Source organism: Natator depressus, chromosome 4 (genome assembly GCF_965152275.1).
Source record: "Natator depressus isolate rNatDep1 chromosome 4, rNatDep2.hap1, whole genome shotgun sequence".
Taxonomy (NCBI): Eukaryota; Metazoa; Chordata; order Testudines; family Cheloniidae; genus Natator; species Natator depressus.
In genome coordinates this window covers 120,971,269-120,992,826 of record NC_134237.1, presented here as the reverse complement: position 1 = coordinate 120,992,826, position 21,558 = coordinate 120,971,269, and the positions used below count along the sequence as shown (strand labels likewise).

The window sequence follows — 21,558 nt, the reverse complement described above, 5'->3', positions numbered from 1 at the left end:
CTGCAGTTTCCACGATATGCTATGCATCCGATGAAGTGAGCTGTAGCTCACGAAAGCTCATGCTCAAATAAACTGGTTAGTCTCTAAGGTGCCACAAGTACTCCTTTTCTTTCTTCTTTTTTCATGGATAAGTAACTGATTAAAAGATAGGGTTAAAACAAATATTTGGTTAAAGTGAGGGAATAAATGGTCAGTTTTCACAATGGAGATTGGTAAATAGCGGGATCCCCCAAGGATCTGTACTGGGACCAGGGCAGTTCAACATATTCATAAATGATCTGGAAAAGGGGGTAAACAGTGAAGTAGCAAATATGCAGATGATACCAAATTACGCAAGATAGTTCACTCCAAAGCTGACCAAAGAGTTACCCAGTTTTGTGAGATCCCTTTGTAACTGGGCAACAAAATGGCAGATGAAATTCAGTGTTGATAAATGCAAAGTAATGCACATTGGAAAACATAATCCCAACTATACATACAAGGTGGTGGGGTCTAAATTATGTTACTGCTCAAGAAAGAGATCTTGGAGTCATTGTGGATAGCTCTCTGAAAACATCTGCTCTATGTGCTGCAGCAGTCAAAAAAGCTAACAGAATGTTAGGAACCATTAGGAAAGGGATAGATAATAAGACTGAAAATATCATAATGCCACTATATAAATCCATGGTATACCCATACCTTGAATACTGCATGCAGTTCTGGTCACCTCATTTCAAAAAAGATACGTTAGAAATGGAAAAAGTACAGAGAATGGCAACAAAAATTATTAGGAGTATGGAACAAATTCCATATGAGGAGAGATTAAGAAGTTGTGGACTGTTTTTAGTTTAGAAAAGAGATGACTAAGGGGGATATGGTAGAGGTCCATAAAATCATGAGTGATGTGGAGAAAGTGAATAACATAACACAAGAACTGGGGTCACCTAATAAAATTAATAGACAGCAGGTTTAAAAAAAACAAAATGAAGTACTTCACACAACGCTCAGGCAACTTGTGGAACTCATTGCTGGGGATGTTGTGAAGGCCAAAAGTATAACAGGGTGGAAAAAGAAAGACATGTTCATGAAAGATATTAGCTATTGGCCAAGATGGTCAGGGATGCAACACCATGCTCTGGGTGTCCCGAAATCTTTGACTGCTAGAATCTGGGACTGAAGGACAGGGATCACTCTATAAATTTCCCTATTCTGTTCATTCCCTCTAAAGCTTTTGTTACTGGCCACTGTCAGAAGGGAGGATACTAAGCTAGATGAACTAATGGTTTGATCCAGTAAGGCCATTGTTATGTTCTTTTCTACCCAAATCTGCAGATACATATTAATCCTAATCTACAGCACCCCGAGTCATAGATCGGGCACTGTTAATTGTGCCAAATTGTCTAGTGGTTTCTGAGATGACCATAAGAAGCGAGCTAGGTTGAGACTGCCAGACTCATTTCTGAAGTGCTGCCACCTCAACAGGGCCTGTGGCTGGATCCTTTAATTCAGGGTTAAATAAAAAGCTGTGATGAGTGTTTGAACCTAGTTTGTTAAATATTAACATAACCTGAAAGAGATTGAGCCTTACCTGCTTGTTGGATCCCTGTTTTTTATTTTCTGTTAAAAATTCTACAATCTTGTATGTTCTTGCTTGAGTCTGAGCCCTCTCCTTCCTTATGCAATATAATAAATGATGATAGAAATTGATGAAATAAGTGCTTCTTAGAGACATCAGTCTTGCAAAACTGTCTGATGTTCAACAACAATCTCATTCCTGTGCAGTACCTTCAGAATATCACTGCAAATAACTCAGGATAAAGTTATGTCCCAGTCAGAAACCAAAACTATTCTTATTGCTTTCTGCATTTCTTCATATGTAAGAGAACCAATGAGCAGAGATAAGTACACATCCATATATTGGATAATTTGCACACATTCAGGAAAAAGACTTACGTTCAGTCCTAATACTTATACTATCTATGCAGCACAGTGTAAGACTTGGTAAAGCAGTCCCTGCCTAATATGTAAATGGTCAAAAAAGTAGGCATTTGGAAATAAGGTCTGACACTCAGTGATCCCTGAGGAATAAAACTAGAAAATATCTGGATGATATTATGACTGCAATGTGGACTCTGTCAAATCTCTCTCCCCTTCTTCAATATAAAATGGTCAGTTTCATCTAAAGCAGAAAGAGGTTTGTTGTTTTGATATACTGTACCTGTCAGGGAAGAAGCTACCCCTAAAAAATGTTAATTGATTAGTGTTTTCAAATGCTTTTCTTTATAGAATCAGGAATATAGTAATTGTAAAATCTGATTATAGAAATCATGTAGAAAATATAATCCGTTTCCACAGCTATGTTCAGAACATAGGTCACTTGCATTTTGTGGTGATTAAAATCTTGTGTTTAATTCTTGAGCTTTCTGATTTCTTAATAGGAATCTATCTATGTGGAAATGGTAAAGCCTAAAACGTAAGGCAGTCAGTTTGAAGAAATTTATACAGATAATTTGACTTCCTCCACGCAGGATTTGGTGGAAAAATCCGTAATCCTCCTCATGTAACTTGACTTGGTTTTCAGTTGAGTCCAGTTTGTGTTTTACAAATTTGTTTTCTTCTCCAACTGTAATAATTAACATGCTCTACCTCTCTACACTTTCCTCCAGTACAGAAGGTCCTCTATTGCTGTTAGCTTTTAAAATAATATCTGAGAGTAGATCGGGGTGGGCAAACTTTTTGGGCCGAGGGCCACATCTGGATGGGGAAATTGTATGCAGGGCCGGGGGAGGGAGTGCGGGGTGTGGGAGGGGGTGCAGTGTGCAGGCATGAGCTCAGGGCAAGGGATTGGGGCAGAGAAGGGGTGTATGATGGTGCTCGGAGAAGGTGGTTGGGGTGCAGGAGGGGGCTCAGCAGGGGTGCAGGAGAGGTGCGGACTGTGGGAGGGAGCTCAGGGCAGGGGGTTGGGGTGCAGGAGGGGTGTGGGATACAACGGGGCTCAGGGCAGGGAGTTGGGGTGCAGGGTGTGGTGGGGGCTCAGAGCAGGGAGTTGGGGTGCAGGGTGTGGCACGGAACTCAGGGCAGGGAGTTGGGGTGCAGGAGGGGTGCGAGGTGCAGGGAGTTGGGGGGGCAGGGTGCACTTAAAATCTTCTGCTTGCATTATTATACACTAAGACATCAGTAATCCAATTTCATAAAATCTATTTATCTTTCTTAATGCTTTTTCTGCCTTAAAGATGCCACAACTCTTCACAAGCCATGATCCTGACCCTGAAAGAAACAGAGTGCCCTCAACTGCCATGGATTTAATTGGTAGTTCAGGATGCTCAGCACATTGTAGAACTGGAGCATTAATTCATAAATATTTTACTTCACTCATTTGTCATCTAGAATTGTGCTGACCATTTGAGAGAGCTTGAATCTTCTTGTGCATTGCCACTCTCTACATGTGAGTAATCCCTGATATGAATCAAATTGAAATCAGTAGCATTACCTTGTTTAGGCATACATACCTACATTGAAAAAATCATCCTCTTTTTAGATAGTGGACTGTGCCCACTTTATTTCAATAACCTATCACAAGAATTTTCCAGTGGTGACTTGTACTTGGTTGGGACGGGAGGAATGTTCATCAATAGATTTATGAAACAGTGCGCTCCTCCTTTAGCTACATGGAAAGCATTCTGGAGGCCATTAACTGTTAACTTCAGCTCCATTCTTAACACACAATAAAACTGCAACATTTTTCACTTTAAAAACTTTTCAAGAACTGATCTTGAAAACTGGAACAGGATCAAGATTGTAATCTCTTTGGAACAGGGATTGTCATTTTGTTCTGTGTTCATACAGTGCCTAGCACAATGGGGCCTGATCCATGACTGGGACTCCTAGGCAGTCCGATAATACGAATAATAGTAATGTTATGTTGTAGTCCAGATTGGTTTTACTGCTGTTTATCTAGTATAATTATCTAAAGCCTGACTTTCCAGAACTCACAAACTCTTGTAGCTTCTATTCACTTTAAATGGAGTTCAGTGAGGGTGCTCAACACTCTTAAAATTGAGTTTCTCAGCGCAGATGGGCCCGTAGTGTGCAATGGAAGAAAACTGAACTGATCTTAACACATTTTGCTTAACCAGAATTGCTCTTAAACCTATACAGCAACTTGCAGTGCCAAAATTCATTGTTGTATGTCCAGAATCAATGTCTACACACTTCTGGGAATGATTTTATCTTCAGTTGCTAATGTAATTCCTTCAGGAGGAGCTGAAAGCATTGTGGTGTTCTGTTCGTTTCTTAATCTCTAAAGTGGCAGGATTAACTTGAACCAATATAATTTTCTTTATTAGGACACCTTGGTCATCACCAATGACAGAGTGAAACTTTTTGACTGAAAGTCATCGGTTTTTTTGTTTTGTTTTTGGCAAAAAAAAAAATGCAGATTCACTAACACTGAAACACAGCAAATTTCAATTTATTTTATTCAATTTCCAAATAACTTTATATTTTAAAATAAAATGTTAAATGGTCAAAATTACCATACACACTGTAACAAGAGTGATCAGGTCAGGTGAGCTATTACCAGCTGGAGGGCGGGAGAGGGGCAGGGAACCTCACTACAAAAGGTTTTTTTTCTCCCTCCGCTCTCCTGCTGGTAATAGCTAACCTTACCTGATCACTCTTGTTACAGTATGTATGGTAACACCCATTGTTTCATGTTCTCTGTGTATATAAAATCTCCCCACTGTATTTTCCACTACATGCATCCGATGAAGTGAGCTGTAGCTCACGAAAGCTTATGCTCAGATAAATTTGTTAGTCACTCTAAGGTGCCACAAGTACTCCTTTTCTTTCTTTAGAGAGTGATAGTAATATTGTTGTCAAGCTACAGGGGCCCATTGTGTTTTAAAGGACAGCCCAGAGGGCACTACCTGCATTACGAATGAGCCTGCTTGGTGGCAGCTTGTGAGACTCTCTGCATAGCATATTACCATAAGTTGTTGGCACGTAAAAGCAAGCTAACAGCCAAGATTAAGCAGTCGTGAAGCTGTTCTGACATCTCCTGACTAGATAAGGGTGACCAGATTTTTTCCAAGAGAAAAAGCTGTACTTACGGAAGAAAGGGTTACAACTTGCTTCCCTTTCTCTCCTACAGTCCCGTTCCTGGTGCAATGTAGTAGGGTTACGAGCATCTTTGAAATAGGATTATGTGCCTGGGAAGGAGGGGGAGAGAGCTTTTGTAAACAAGACCAGGAAACTGCACTAGCCCTCAAAGAGTCCAGGATTTCAAGAGGATCTGTCTGTCATGCTCATGGAAGAGGAAGGAAACATGGCAGTATGTGGCCAGCCTGTTGGTAGCTGGTCCCTGCACTTGATAACCTAGTGTCCAGCCTTGCTGGCTAACAACTCCTGCAGCTGCTCAGAGTCTTCACGGGGTTACAAAAACTGGGACAGAACACTGCTTTGAAAAAACATACATGCACAGGCCCTGAAAACAAGGACATTGCTGGTTTTCCAGGACATGGGATCACTCTGTACACGTATCACAGCAAAGGAGGACTGAAAACTGCTTTTAGTGATGCTTATATCTTTACCACGTGTCTCATGCTCGTTCTGTCCTTTGCATATCACTAAATCACTGAAATGTGCCCCAATTAAGCAGGAATATTAACAATATTCTGTACTTACAGCACCTTTCATCCAGGGATTTTAATTCACTTATCCAACATTAAGGTGCAGCTGGGTTTTTGTGTAGTCTTTGTGATGGTTTGGGTTTTTATACATGTGCTTCCATGTAGAACATAATGGCCACAGAACCAGCCCTTGTGTAATTTCTAGTATTTATTTTTTTAAAATCCAGTTTTACTTCTATGCCTCTTACAATCTTCTCACATTTCCCTGGCTGCAGAAAAAAGTCCAGTCATGAGGTCTCCATTCCCAACATTAAAGTTGCCTGCTGCGGCCCTGATCCTATATTGTGGTCCATTCAAGTGAAGTGTTACATACTTAGGGATCACAATGCAGGATTGGGGCCTGTGTTTCCAGCAAGGATGGTGACTTTGCCATGGCATAAAAAAAAAAAGCTGCTATCTCAAATAAGAGCAGCCCAAGAAGAAAAAGCACCATCAGCTCCGAAGTCCAATATCTCGTAAACCACCAGGCCTGGAAACTCATCTTAGGCACCATTCAACAGCTGGATTGTAGCTCCAGTAGTTCTTGAGCTAATGGCTGTCAAAATCATGCCAGAAATTAATTACTATCCCCATTAAACAACAGTCATTGCTATTAAGTATGGTTAGGTTTTAATCAGTTCCCTGGGAGTTGTCCTAATTAGGCAGAGAGTACTGTGTTTGGGTAAACTATGGCATGTAAATTCTAAACAGATTCGAATCCTTAAAGGAGATTAGATTTTTCAGCCTAAAATTTATGCAGTCTTTAAAAAATATTCTTAACTTTCTCTATGTGAAACAGAAATGCTTTCCAAATCACTACCTTCTGACCACCATTATCTTTGTAGTCTCTTAAATCTGTGGTTTTCAACGCTTTTTTTTCATTTGCGGACCCCTAAAAAAATTCCAAATCGAGGACCTCTTTGGAAATTCAACCAGTGGTGCATGGGCCCCTACCACAGAAGTCTTAGGGTTAAAACTGACTGAACCAAATGTAATTATAAATGTTGCATGTGCTAGGCATGGCATTTGACACAGTGTGAGAAAAGGCACTAAACTGTGAGCTTCTATGGTAACGACAACACTTCTAGATTTGATGGGGTAGGTGGGGGTATTCATATACTTTTGATTGATCAGAAAAATTGAATGTCTTTTCTGGAATTTGAAACTTTATTTTCATCGTTACCTTTCATGGATCCCTTGGACATCGTCTGTGGAACCCCAGGTGTCCACGGACCACAGGTTCAAAATCATGGTTTTAAATCACATTGTTTTAATCCTTTGCCATGTGTTTGTTTTTAATCTTCATTTACTTGAAGAAAAATATTGCACTGACTACACTGATTTGTTGATCTCCTAAATAGTCTGCATCTAGCTGATCTCACTGGTTATATACTCAGTAAAACCTGAACATGAGCAAATGTACATCACCATTATTCTAAGAATAATGAAATGAAGATGTACTGCCAAGAAATGGGTTAATTTGTGAATATGAATCTTGAAGTGTTACCAGATTTAATTTGATCTAAATTGTTCAATGCATCATCTTCTTTTATTCAGAATTGTCCTTATTTATTACAATTATTACAATTTATTAAAAATTTGTGCTGTTATGGTTTTAGATATTATCTCTTAAGGAGAATTATACCTATATTAAGTTTTCTGTTTTAGTTTGTGTGTTGTCTTTATGCTATGAAAAGTGGAAACAATTTAAAACATAATTTAACAATGTCATAAATATAAAGGGAAGGGTAACTACCTTGCTGTATACAGTGCTATAAAATCCCTCCTGGCCAGAGGCAACATCCTGTTACCTGTAAAGGGTTAAGAAGCTCAGCTAACCTGGCTGGCGCCTGACCCAAAGGACCAATAAGGGAACAAAATACTTTCAAATCTTGGGGTGGGGGGGAAGGCTTTTGTTTTGTGCTCTTTGTTTACGTGGTTGTTCTCTCTTGGGATTGAGAGAGGCCAGACAGAAATCCATCTTCTCCAACCCATCCTAATCCAAGTCTCCAATATTGCAACCAGTATAGGTAAGACAGGCAAGGCGGATTAGTTTCTTTTGTTTTATGTGAATTTTCCCTGTGTTAAGAGGGAGGTTTATTCCTGTTTTCTGTAACTTTAAGGTTTTGCCCAGAGGGGGATCCTCTGTGTTTTGAATCTGAATACCCTGTAAAGTATTTTCCATCCTGATTTTACAGAAATGATTTTTACCTTTTTTTAAAAAAAATAAAATCCTTCTTTTAAGAACCTGACTGATTTTTCCATTGTTCCAAGATCCAGGAGTTTGGGCCTCTGATGATTTTGTAACAAATTGGTTAGGATATTATTCTCAAGCCTCTCCAGGAAAGGGGGTGTAGGGCTTGGGGTGGATATTCTGGGGGGAAGATGTCTCCAAGTGGTCTCTTTCCCTGTTCTTTGTTTAAAACGCTTGGTGGTAGCAGCATACGGTTCAAGGACAAGGCAAAATTTGTACCTTGGGGAAGTTTTTAACCTAAGCTGGTAAGAATAAGGGTGTCTTTCATGCGGGTTCCCACATCTGTACCCTAAAGTTCAGAGTGGGGAAGGAACCCTGTCAAACATTTTATGCGTCTTTATAAATCTTTTTTTTAATTGGGAAGATATGGTTTATCAATGGTATTTAAGGCAAGTGCAAAACATACTATGGTTAAGTACAGAATTGCAACACAAAATAAAATTCTTTGCTATTTTGTATACTCAGTAGGGATGTCGATTAATCTCTGTTAACTCACGCGATTAACTGAAAAAAATTAATCATGATTAATCACAGTTTTAATTGCATTGTTAAACAATAAAATACCAATTGAAATTTATTAAATATCTGTGGATGTTTTTCTACATTTTCAAATATATTGATTTCAATTACAACACAGAATACAAAGTGTACAGTGCTCACTTTATATTCTTATTTTTTATTACAAATATTTGCACTGTAAAAATAAACAGTATTTTTCAATTCACTTCATACAAGTACTGTAGTGCAATCTCTTTATTCTGAAAGTGCAACTTACAAATGTAGATTTATTTTGTTTTTGTTCCATAACTGCACTCAGAAAGAAAACCATGCAAAACTTTGGAGCCTACAAGTCCACTCAGTCCTGCTTGTTTAGCCAATTGCTAAGACAACCAAGTTTGTTTATATTTACGGGAGATAATGCTGCCAACTTCTTATTTGCAATGTCACCAGAAAGTGACAACAGGTGTGCATATGGGACTTTTGTAGCCGGCATTGCAAGGTATTTTTACATGCCAGTTATGCTAAACATTCGTATGCCCCTTCATGCTTTGGCCACCATTCCAGAGGACAGGCTTCCATGCTGATGACGCTCATTAAACAAATAATGCATTAATTAAATTGGTGACTGAACTCCTTGGGGGGAGAATTGTATGTCTCCGGCTCTATTTTATGCACATTCTGCCATATATTTCATGTCATAGTAGTCTCAGAGGATGACTTGGCACATGTTGTTCATTTTAAGAACACTTTCACTGCAGATTTGACAAAACACAAAGAAGGTACCAATGTGAGATTTCTAAAGATAGCTACAGCCCATGACCCAAGGTTTAAGAATCTGTTTAAAAATCTGAGAGGGATGAGGTGTGGATCATGCGTTCAGAAGTCTTAAAAGAGCAACACTCTGAAGCAGAAACTACAGACCCCGAACCACCAAAAAAGAAAATCAACCTTCTGCTGGTGGCATCTGACTCAGGTGATGAAAATGAACATGCGTCGGTCTGCACTGCTTTGGATTGTTATCGAGCAGAACCCATCATCAGCATGGACACGTGTCCTCTGGAATCATAGTTGAAGCATGAAGGGACATATGAATCGCCAGCTACAACAGTGCTATGAGAACACGTGTTCTCACTTTCAGGTGACATTGTGAACAAGAAGCGGGCAGCATTATCTCCTGCAAATGTAAACAAACTTGTTTGTCTGAGCGATTGGCTGAACAAAAAATAGGGCAGAGTGGACTTTGTTTTATTTTTGAATGCAGTTATTTTTTTGTCCATAATTCTACATTTTTAAGTTCAACTTTCATGATAAAGAGATTGTACTACAGTACTTGTATTAGGTGAATTGAAAAATACTATCTCTTTTGTTTTTTACAGTGCAAATATTTGTAATCAAAATAAATATAAAGTGAGCACTGTACACTTTGAATTCTGTTATAATTGAAATCAGTATATTTGAAAATGTAGAAAACACTCAAAATATTTAAATAAATGGTATTTTATTATGTTTAACAGCACGATTAATCACGATTAATTTTTTTAATTGCTTGACATCCCTAATACTCGGTATTCTATGTTCTTAATTTAACAAACTGAAGTACATTTAATGCAAAACTTGCTAATACGTTCAGCAGAAAAAATCCTTCAGACATTTGTGTTAAGTAGAAAGTGAATGCAGATAAATCCAACATAACGGGAGTCATTGAGTAGGCTTTTGAAGTTGTATTTTGTCAATTTCCTCATTCTGTGTAATAGGCAGGAATCGGGGTTCTGATGATTGTTACCATCAGCATGTGCTCAGACATATTCTTTGGAATCTCTTCCTCCACTAATGAAATTCAGATACCTTGAATAGCAACTACTTAACATTATAAAGCCACACTTCAGAACAGTGGTAGGACACAAACACACAGCTAACCCAGGTGAAACTGCAGAGGGAGTTGAGGGGTATGTCTACACTGCAGTTAGACACCCATAGCTGGCCCATGCCAGCTAACTCAGGCTTGTGGGGTTCAGGCTAACCAGCTGTTTAATTGCAGTGTAGGCGTTGGGCTCTGGCCAGAGCCCGGGCTCTAGGGCTCTGTGAGGTGGGACGGGCCCGGGAGAAAAATCCCTGTCCATGTACGTTAGGGAAGCTATGCAAGCTATTCCATTCCTACTAGGATGATCCGAGGAATGGAAAACTTGTCTTATGAAAGGAGACTCAGGGAGCTTGGCTTGTTTAGCCTAACCAAAAGAAGGCTGAGGGGAGATATGATTCTCTCTATAAATATATCAGAGGGATAAATACCAGAGAGGGAGAGGAATTATTTAAGCTCTGTACCAATGTGGACACAAGAACAAACGGATATAAACTGGCCACTAGGAAATTTAGACTAGAAATTAGACGAAGGTTTTTAACCATCAGAGGAGTGAAGTTTTGGAATAGCCTTCCAAGGGAAGCAGTGGGGGCAAAAGATCTATCTGGCTTTAAGATTAAACTCTATAAGTTTATGGAGGAGATGGTATGATGGGATAACATGGTTTTGGTAATTAAATATTCATAAATAGGCCCAATGGCCTGTGATGGGCTATTAGATGGGGTGAGATCTGAGTTACCCAGGAAAGAATTTTCTGTAGTAGCTGGCTGATGAATCTTGCCCATATGCTCAGGGTTTAGCTGATGGCCATATTTGGGGTCGGGAAGGAATTTTCCTCCCGGGCAGATTGGAAGAGGCCCTGGAGGTTTTTCGCCTTCCTCTGTAGCATGGGGCATGGGTCACTTGCTGGAGGATTCTCTGCTCCTTGAAGTCTTTAAACTACGATTTGCACAGATAGCAAATAGCACAGATATAGGTGTGAGGTTTTTTTTGTAGGAGTGGTGGGTGAAATTCTGTGGCCTGCGTTGTGCAGGAGGTCAGACTAGATGATCATAATGGTCCCTTCTGACCTAAATATCTACGAATCTATAAGAATGTTGTTTACAACAAATGTATTTTTAAAATGGTAGTAGCTGTCATGTATCTGATACCAATATAGGTAGAGAGATCTCTTGACTAGGGCTGGTTGAAAACTTTCCTCTCTACCTATACTGGGATCAGATTCAAGTTAAAAAAATTTAATGTAGCTGAAAACCCAATGTTTCATTGCAAATCAGCTACATTAAATTTTTCCTGAAGAGTATCTGCTTTCCAAAGAAAAGTCAACTTTTCTGTCAAAACACTGAACACCAGGGTTTTGCCTAAAGTGTGTGTGTGTGTGTGTGTTGATGTGTTTAGATTTTCCTCCATCCCCCCAAAGTCAACATTTTCCAGGGAAATTTTGTTTTGGATTCATCATAGTCTTCTGCAGGGGGGGAAGGGATCAGTTTCTAAAATTTCTACTGTTAAGCTTCCTAATCTATAGTTCATCAGGTTTTTGTTTAAATATGTATTATAAAAGATAAAGTTGCAAAACTTGAGATTCTTATAGTCTCTTCACACGTAAGTCCCGCTTTTGTAAGGAAAGCAATTTTGTAGTTTCTGCAAAAACTACACCTGATAGTGGCTATAATTTTCCTTTGTAGATAACTTGGTTTTTGTTTTGTTTTTGCTTTGTAGAGACGTGAAGCCTGAAAATATTCTCCTTGATGACCGTGGTAAATAAACATAAACTTCTTGGCATGTACACTAAAAACGTGTAAATGTATTCTGAGTACAGTGCAAAGAAATTTAAGGGGATTTAGCAATTTCTCTATAATACTAGACATAATAAAATATTAGCATGCAAGTGTGCTTATATGAGTGGGAAAAAATTAGCTGTTCTTGCTTTACCGAAAGTAATAGAACACACTGCAATTTCATTCTTTGATTCTTTCAGACAGCTTTTAGTACTGGATCTAATGTAGCTAATTGAGGTCTTCACAGGGTTGACTGGAAGACAATTTTTCCTGAATTCTGCAAACAAGGATTCATACAGGTGTGCACAGTAGCACAGATTTCCCCCAGGAGTAAAAGACTTAGTCTGAGACACTTACAAAATGGGGCATCATCATTTATATAAAATCTATTTTTATCACCGTCTTCCCATTTACAAGAATTTTTTGTGAAAGTCTAGTTTGTATCTAGGATCTTCCACTTGTGTGCTAATTTATATATGATATTCTTCATTTTTATCAGTTGCTTCTAAATGCTCTATGCAAAATTATGTAATATTCATACTACAGTTAAGCTTAGAGACCTGCACTGAGATTGCCCTACTATTCTAGGCACTGTACAAACATGTATGAAGACATTGCCCCTGTCCTAAAAGCTATCAAAATGTGTTTTCTTTTTCTTATTACTAAAGCTGGTTGGAAATTTTCCATTTAAATGATTTTTTCAGTGGAAAATACAATTTCTACCGAACTGATTTTTTTGTGTGTGTGGCAAAATTTAGATTTTTGCCTGATTATTTTGATTTTTATCCCCTAGCACAAAAATCAATTAGTTTGTTAGGAATACATCCAACCCAAATCAAAATATTTTGGTTTGTTGAACTGAACCAAAATATTTAATTTTGAGTCAGTTCAACATTGAGCTGCAACTACCTATGGTGACACAGTATCTCGTGAAAGTTGTGGTTTGGGTAATTTGTGTTGCTCCCATTTTTCCCTGTGGAATTGGCTCCGTGGGTGGACTCTCTCCGATGATGCACTGTGGTCTCCCCTCTCACCAAGCAACATGGTGCCTTATGGGAGTTAAATGAGTGTAGTGTATCATAGTAGCTGTAATCTGATTAGGGAGCCTGGCCTATGCAGAGGAATAAGGGCATGACACACCTGAATTACAACTCCTTGAGGCATTGCAGAACCATTGGCTGATGCAGTTTAATGTTGAACTGACTTGAAAATATTTAATTTAATTTTACACTTTCAAAAATTTTTGATTTGGAACTTGTTCTTTGAAAAATTTTGATTCAGTATGTGAAACAAATGTTGAAATATCAGAATTTCCTGTGGGATGGATATTCTGGTTTTCACTCTGTTCTACTTATTACAATGTCTTCGAGAGGAAACTGATAATTTTGCATAGTCTCTCATGTAAGGAAGGAAATGGAGCAAGCGCCAACGTTCTGCTAAGAAGTCAAGAAGCTTAATACAGTAGAATAAGACTTAAATATGATACTATATTGCCATTCCTGTGGCTGCTGAATAAACATAGGAGTTGAAATGGAAACTCATAAAGCCTATTCAGCCTACAGTCATGTTTTCATGTGAAGTATTCTGTTCCATGCTCAGCCACAAATTTCTTGTGTGAACTTGAGCATATTAGTTCTGTGCCTCATTTTTTTCCAATTTGTTAAATGGAAGGATAAGACCACACAAACGTGTTTTTTGATGAAACTGATTAAAGAGCTTATGGCTATGTCTCTTGGGGGGTGTGGAATTTACTTCAGGATCGCGTAGTCTGTCAGGGGTGTGAAAAATCCATACCCCTCATAGATGTAGCCATACTAACCTAACCCCCCTTATAGACCAGCGCTAGGTACACCGAAGAATTCTTCGGTTGAACTAAATACCGCCTCTTGGGGAGATATACTACCTATGCCCATGGAAGAAGCCCTTCCATCGGTGTAGGTAATGTCTTAGGCCTAATAAGTGATTTTTTTTTTCTTTTTCGGGGGGATGGAGGGTGAAGGATATTATGGAAATCCCATATATTTGAAAATGCTAATATTTTATTCCTTGTTGAATTTGTGCAATTAATTTCAATGTAAATAGGACACATCAGGATTTCAGATCTTGGATTAGCTGTGCAGATCCCAGAAAGAGAAACAGTCCGAGGGCGGGTTGGAACAGTTGGATACATGGGTATGTAAAATGTCTTTATCTAGCTAAACCATACTAGTGAGGTCGATTACACTTGCTTAAGTATAGGTGACTCTAGAATACAGAATCATACTGGGTTTGATTTGGTTTTGGGACATTCTTAGTGTGAAGAAAGGGTACAGTATGTGAATAGGTGTGTCATGCTGTCTGTAATGGTTCCAGCCTCTGGGCAGACTGTCAAAAAGCAGGGCAGACTGTATATTATATAATTAGATTTCACCAACCCGGTAACAAGTGTGAACTACTAGCACAATAACCAGTCTTACTATGCAGACACAGACAGTCCCCTTGGGCATTCCAGTCTATCTTGCCACCCAGGCAAGTATGTGATAGATGGTCATTTTATACCAAAAATCAGAATATTCAGGTTACTTCCAGTCCCAAAGGACTAGTCACTTACCTCAGGTCAGTAGTCTTTGGGCTGAGATCAGAGTACAATGCCTGTAGTTAATCCTGTAATAAACTAACTAAAGATTTATTAACTAAGAAAATAAGAGTTCTTTTTTTAACAAGGTTAAAAAACATGTACACAAATGAGTTAGTCTTAGGGTTAAAAAGGTACTATAAGCTTCTATAATAAGCAGCTCTGCATGGCCTTTCAGGCTGACCCATGCCAGGCAGCATGGGGATCTCTTGCTTAGGTTTAGGAATATTTGTCCCTGAGAGTCCAGACAGCATAAAAAATCCAGTTTCTCCTTGTCAGGGATTTTTATCCCCCCTCACCATAGAATCCAAGCTGATAGGATGAGCGCTCCTGCACATAACCTCTTTGTGGGTGGGTGGGGGGACAATTGACAAAGTCTGTGTTCCAAAATGGCCCATTTGGATTCAGCAGTCCTTCCAGATGGCCAGGAAATAACACCTCTTGGGGTAAACTAATATTTCACACATGGTAATGCTTGTCTCCTGACTGTGGGAAATTTACAGTCTTAACAAATATTTTTATAGTTACAGAGAAAATGTTTAAACGTTACCTTATAACATGGGATACAGATATAAGTAGGATTAATGCATGCAGCATCCTACAAACATTCCATAAAGTCTAAACGCATTGTTATAACTCTAATATTTATTCTGATAGTGCTAACAAACAAGTAAGCAAGGCTGGTTTCCAGCGATGCACTTGAAAGTGTTCAGTGAGGCTTAGGGACCTTGGCATGAGCTGGCACCTGGTCTGCCAGCTTCACAAGGTCATGTCTGATAAAACTACAAAATTAAATTTTATATATAGCCATCTCAAAAAGTTAATTATTCTGGGTAAAATTTTCAAAAGCACCTAAATCTCATTGACATTCAGTTAGACTCTAGGCTCCTAAGTGCATAAGTCACTTTTGAAAATGTGGCTTGGACTCCTAAATCTTAGGTGCTTAGCTTGTGAAAATTTTACCTTCTTTTAAAAAATGGCTCAAGGCTCATATTGATTTAGAAAAGAAGCAATTAAAGACCTACAGTTAGCTGAGCAAAAAAGCGCTTAATATGGGAATAAGGACTTTCTGTAACTCTGGACATCGACTATTACTGTACAGTCTCTTTTTAGGCAGAGTGCAATGTTAGCTTAGTGGATTTGTTTTACTGATCAAATAATGGAAAACAACTAAAACACATGAATCTTTCTATTTTTTTATTTTTGGTAGCTCCAGAAATCCTCAACAATGAAAGCTATACATTCAGCCCTGACTGGTGGGGTCTTGGCTGCCTAATTTATGAAATGATTCAGGGACAATCACCATTCAGGAAGCGTAAGGAAAAGGTCAAAGTGAATGAGATAGAGCGAAGAGTGAAGGAAGACCAGGAAGTGTACTCGGACAAATTCTCAGAGGAGACAAAATCCATCTGCAGGATGGTGGGTGAAGAGACGTAGAGGTTTGGAAATTAAATTTCTAACTCTTTAAAGAGCTGAAATTTTAAATTTTAGTGTCTTTATTATGTTGGAAATTTTTCATACTTCATGGCTTAGGTGACCTGCATAGGTCGTTTTCATCTCTTTTTGTGATTCAACGATTGATGTGATAGAAGTCCATAAACAATTCCATGCTGTTGTTGTCAGACTTAGGAACTGAGGACTTCTCTTAATGCTTGAAGGAAGATCATGTTTGTTGCAGCGTAGCTTACAAAATGGTGTACTTTATAAGTGTAGTAGTCCATATCCTCAAGCTAAACCAGTTTGAACATAGCATAACCAAGGGCAGAGTTAAGCCTTCTCAAGACAAAAACCCTGGGATTTAATATGGGGAAGATGTGATAGAAAAGCAGCATAGTAGTTCTCTTGTGTAAAGAAAAAGACCACATAATAGGACAGCATGATTTTTTTTTAACCTTTATCGATTGAAGTAAAATCCAGTTAAATGTGGTAGATAACATGCAGTTACACAGTTGAAGAGTTCTTTAGAAAAATATTTATAATATATATCTGTTCTGGTTGATTTACAAAAATGTCTTGTCTAGAATTAGTAAGATACTGTACCAATTTTAGATCTGCATTTGAGAAAAGCGAGATATGTGGCAAAGCATATATGATCACCAAGCATATAAACATAAGTATGTTTAATGAGCTGCTAAGTTATCTCTATGGGTAGAATCTATAATAATTAAAAAACAGAATGTTTTTAATTTAAACTAGTCTAATGAAAATACTTTAATGCTCTTAAGCCACATATTTCAGATTTCCAGTTCTTTAAAAGTTAACATTTTGGTACAGCTTTCAATTGCAGATTTCAGTAAGCAAAGGAGCCAAATAAAACTAATATATATTTTTCTATTGAAAAATGCTGTAAAGATAACTTTAAAAGGGCATGTATAAAGGACGAATTCAATGATCTGTTCGCTATGTCTGTGCAGTTACTTGCCAAAGATCCAAAGGAAAGATTGGGGTGCACTGGAGATGGAGCTGCTGCTGTAAAGCAGCATCCCATTTTCAAGAATATTAACTTCAAGAGACTGGAAGCAAACATGTTAGAACCTCCGTTTTTACCAGATGTAAGTAGATGAGACAGATGTGTCTAGTACTTAAATAGACACAATATACTTCTATGCTAATTAAATCAATTTGCACTGGAAAATAGGAAGGGTGCAGAAGCTAGTTATTATCTGCAAAAGGGGTTGAATAGGGAGGTGGCAATATTTGTAGATGATTGACCTGAATTTTGTGCAAAGACTTAGGAGAGTCCTATCTCCAGAGAGTCCTAACAAAATTATTTAAATGGGCAACACAATGCAAATGTAATTCAGTGTTGTTTAATGATGATATTTAGCTATTTATATGGCACTTCCTTTTGTAAAGGGTTTTGAGATCCATGGAATAAAGTACAGCTCCAAGGGGCTGTGAAGTTGGTTCCCCAGCTCTTTAAATCACTACTTCCCCTGTCCTGACAAATGAAGGTTGGGCACTGAGAAACATCTCTGGGATTGGGAGTGAGTGGGCAGAGCAGGAGTCAACTACCACAGCCTCAGGAAGTGAGAGGGAGCAAGCTGCTATAGTACTTCCTTTGTTAGGGCTCCCCATGGCTCCTAGTGACCATTAATTTTGCTGCTCTTGGTTGCATGCAACCCACTGGGTGTCCTTTCATGACCCCCTACAGGTCTCACACCACTGGTTAAGCTGTACTAGTCTAGAGGGTGTAGTGGTATCCTTTCAGTGTTCAGGTAAATAAATAGTGAATAGGAAACAATGTGAACTGAAGATATTTTTTTTTAATTGCCCAATTTTCTCTGAAAATAAAAATTATCTCAAAGAAGCAATCATTGTTTCATATTGCAGCCACGTGCGGTGTATTGTAAGGATGTCTTGGATATAGAGCAATTCTCCACAGTAAAAGGCGTGAACCTGGATAATACAGATGATGATTTCTATTCCAAATTTGTTACAGGCTGTGTCTCAATCCCTTGGCAAAATGAGGTACTGTACTTTGAACAAGTCCTGTTTGTGTTAGTGTAACAATAATGAACATTTAAAAATGTTTAAACAAAACTGTTTAACTTCCTTAACCAGACTTTATAATGAAACTTCCTTTTTACTTCAAGCATTTGCTCCAGAATGTTCCCAACAGTCCCACTGACGATTTGACAGGAGTCCAAGAGCCACATGTAACTTGCATAAAATTGAACAGATGGAAGCTGCACCACCCTATGCTTTAGTGAATGCTGCCTAGAAAACAATAGCATCCGCTACAATGAGCACACTTCTTGTTTTTACCCTGTCTCTGAAAGATTTCTAATATTATCATTCAAAACAGTGGGACTTGAAGGAGTGCCATTCAAAGTACAAAAAAATAAATGTACTCAACGTTAGCTGTTTTTACAGGCATCTCAAATAGATCTTACCTGTGTATTCATGTTGAGAACAGCCAAGAGCCACAGTGTAGAACTCTGTGGACTCTCCTTGCTCTAGGCTTTCAGAAAAGCAGTTATTACTTTAGTCAAACATTACTTGATATTGCTTCCTAAATAAGTATTCCAAACTGACTAATGAATGAATTCATTTAGGACCATGTTTAGAGTTAATTCGCCCTACCAATGTGGCGGGCACACTGGATTGATTGTAATTAATGAGACTTCATATGCAGCTTCACCTGCTCCAGGTTAGGCTGCCCTGAAACAGGGAGAAAGAGATATCCATGTTTATGTATCTGGCATGGATTAAATCCAGTTCCAGTTCAAGAAGTTGTGCATGTTGCAGTTTGGGCAATGGAAATTTCAGCAGCGAAGTGTAAGTGTGTGTGTGTGGGTGGGGTGGGGTGGGGTGGGGGGATGTGGGGTATACTTATATGAGTGCTTTTATGTTATGGTTCAAGCAAGAATTATAGAAAGCTGGTCTTAGTTTCTTCACATAAGGGCCCAGATTTATGTTTATGCTGTGTCTGCTTTTTGCCTGATCACTGTCACAAAGGAGCCATAAATCCAGTGGACTGGCCTGTGCAATAAAGATGGTGTGGTAAGGAAAGCAGCTGTCTCCGGCTGATCCCTGGCAGCCGTGCTGGCTTTTGGGGACTAATTGTAAAATAAAATACCTTTTAGGTTGAACAAAGGTGGTTAAAGCTACTTTGTGTCTTCCTCTATGTGGCCCTGGTTCAGCAAAGAATCCAGTTGTTATGCTGGCAACTTGCCATTAGCCCACCGGCCACTCTTAACTTACATGAACTGGAATAATGTCTGGAGGTCTTTATATGACTGAGTTTTTCATTTGTATCTCTTCTCTTTCCATGTAGATGATTGAAACAGAATGCTTTCAAGAACTCAATATATATGAAACTGATGTCACCTTGTCAACAGACCTAGATACGAGCAAAGATACTCCTAGACCAAAGAGAGGCTTCTTTCACAGACTCTTCAGGAGAGGGGTAAGAGTACTGCCTATGGCTTTTTGTTTTTCTTATACAATACAAATATATAATTACTTTTTTGCCTTTGCTTTTTAAATTAATTTAAAATGTTTATCAAATGATCATCTCTCACTATGCATAAAAAAGGCTTATAATGGAAAAAAATCATCAAAACTGTAGATTGGACTAAATGTCGATGTCTGATATGATCACTGAATGGACAGTGACTCCGAAGAAAAAAATGTTAGGAGACAAACATCAGGATATTTTAAGGGTGTGTAGATTTTGAGATAAGTTGTTGTTCACTGGGAAACCCATGTATAGCTACACCATCTCCCAAACAACAAGTTGACTCCACTTCTAAGACCTAATGTTTAATAAATATATTAAAATATCTTAAAATTGACCAATCTTTAGGAATTGTACCCCAAAATATTTATCATAAAAGACATGAGAAACATAGTTTGTCTTAATATAGTCTGTTGCATATAGATTTGAACGATATAGGCTGTTTGTTAGTGTGTTCCACATGCAGACCAGCACATACAAATTCGGAGTGAAATTGTTTTGAGAAGGATGAGTTCATCCCAGTAAAGAACCATAGAAGTAATGTTGGCTTTCAATAGAGATTTAGTTACTTTAAATTGCTAGGAACAAATCATGAAGCATCTACAATATAGCTGTGCAATATAATTGCATATTAAACATTTTTGTCATCAGTTGGGCATTTGAATGTTGGTGTGAACTGACCTTTTGGTTACAATAAAAAAGACACTTTAAGCAAGGAAAAACAACAGAGTTCCATTTTTAGAAAATATATTTGATCTGTACCTATAAGAAAATTTCCAGTTTGTTTTTAACCTAGGAATGATGTGTTACCCGATTATACGTTATTCAGGAATCTAGTCTTCTTTGGCTGCCTATGCATGATTCCCATTTAAGTTATTCAGAGCTAGATATCTACACTGAGGGAAGACTATACATCTGCATTATTTTGATTTGAAACTGTTTCCACTGAATGTGAACATTCAGCTATTCATATGAAAAAATATAAAAGAAGAAATATTTTAATACCTACACTGTCCAAGTATCAGAAAATCCACTGAGGCCTTAAAACATAGAACCAAAATATGTAGGCTAATTTACACAGTAATATGACATTTTGTTACTGATTCATCCAGTACAGTTGTCTCTGGCTGATATACAGGAGACTACATAACAAAATACTGTCTTCAGCTTTTGCAGGCACTGTGCTAGCCCATCTGGTGAATGAAAACTAATTTGCAAATGTACCAATAGTTCCTAGGCTAGCATGGTTGCAGTCAAAATGTTGGTCTTTTGACCTCAGTTTTACTTTGCATTCTTATTGCTGATTATAATTTTTCTTTTGCCTAAGCTATCCTCAAAAACTGGGCTTTGTATTGATGAAGAATGTTTGCAAATGTTTTATGGGTTGAGGTCCTTCAATTGGCTATGAAATACTGTTTATAAATCTTGTCTTCTATTACTGACTTCACAAGGAAAGAATTAAAATAAAGTTAGACGAAGTGAAAATGGTCTGAGCTTTGGTTCGAGGTGCCTGCTGCTTCCTTTTGATATCCACAAAACTACTTATTTAGCAGAAAAATTATATGGACTCTATTTAAAACAAACAAACAAACAAAAAAACAAATCAGCCACAAAACACCAGCTGTGCTACTTATTTAACTAAATGCAGCCATTTTGTCTTGTCTCTTTCTCAGGTCTGTTTTAAATCTGGTTACATTGATGATGAAGAGGAGTCCTCTAGACTCTAAATCAGAGAATTATAGTCCAAAAATAAAAGGATGAATGAACTCTGAATGTTTTTATCTATGTAAAGTGTATTATAAATTTAAAAAATTATGTATGGGCTTTCAGATATTGTATATTTGTACTTTAGTTTGAAGTGTTAAGATGTATATTTTCACTAAATCTTTATTGTAAAAAAGCCATGAGTGCCACTTAAGTGTAAGTGTGTGATATATTATGT

At 38.1% G+C, this 21,558-nt stretch overlaps 1 protein-coding gene across 1 annotated transcript in view; it reads left to right on the top strand.

Moving 5' to 3' along the window:
• The window catches only part of GRK4 (G protein-coupled receptor kinase 4), a 73,549-nt gene extending 52,206 nt beyond the window's left edge, over positions 1 to 21,343 (top strand). Inside the window, exons 10-16 of the mRNA XM_074951778.1 lie at positions 11,981 to 12,018; positions 14,122 to 14,211; positions 15,864 to 16,072; positions 17,068 to 17,205; positions 17,987 to 18,124; positions 19,434 to 19,565; positions 21,290 to 21,343. Coding sequence (XP_074807879.1) covers positions 11,981 to 12,018; positions 14,122 to 14,211; positions 15,864 to 16,072; positions 17,068 to 17,205; positions 17,987 to 18,124; positions 19,434 to 19,565; positions 21,290 to 21,343 — 799 coding nt within the window. The remainder of the gene's footprint in view (positions 1 to 11,980; positions 12,019 to 14,121; positions 14,212 to 15,863; positions 16,073 to 17,067; positions 17,206 to 17,986; positions 18,125 to 19,433; positions 19,566 to 21,289) is intronic.
• The last annotated feature ends 215 nt before the right edge of the window (positions 21,344 to 21,558 follow it).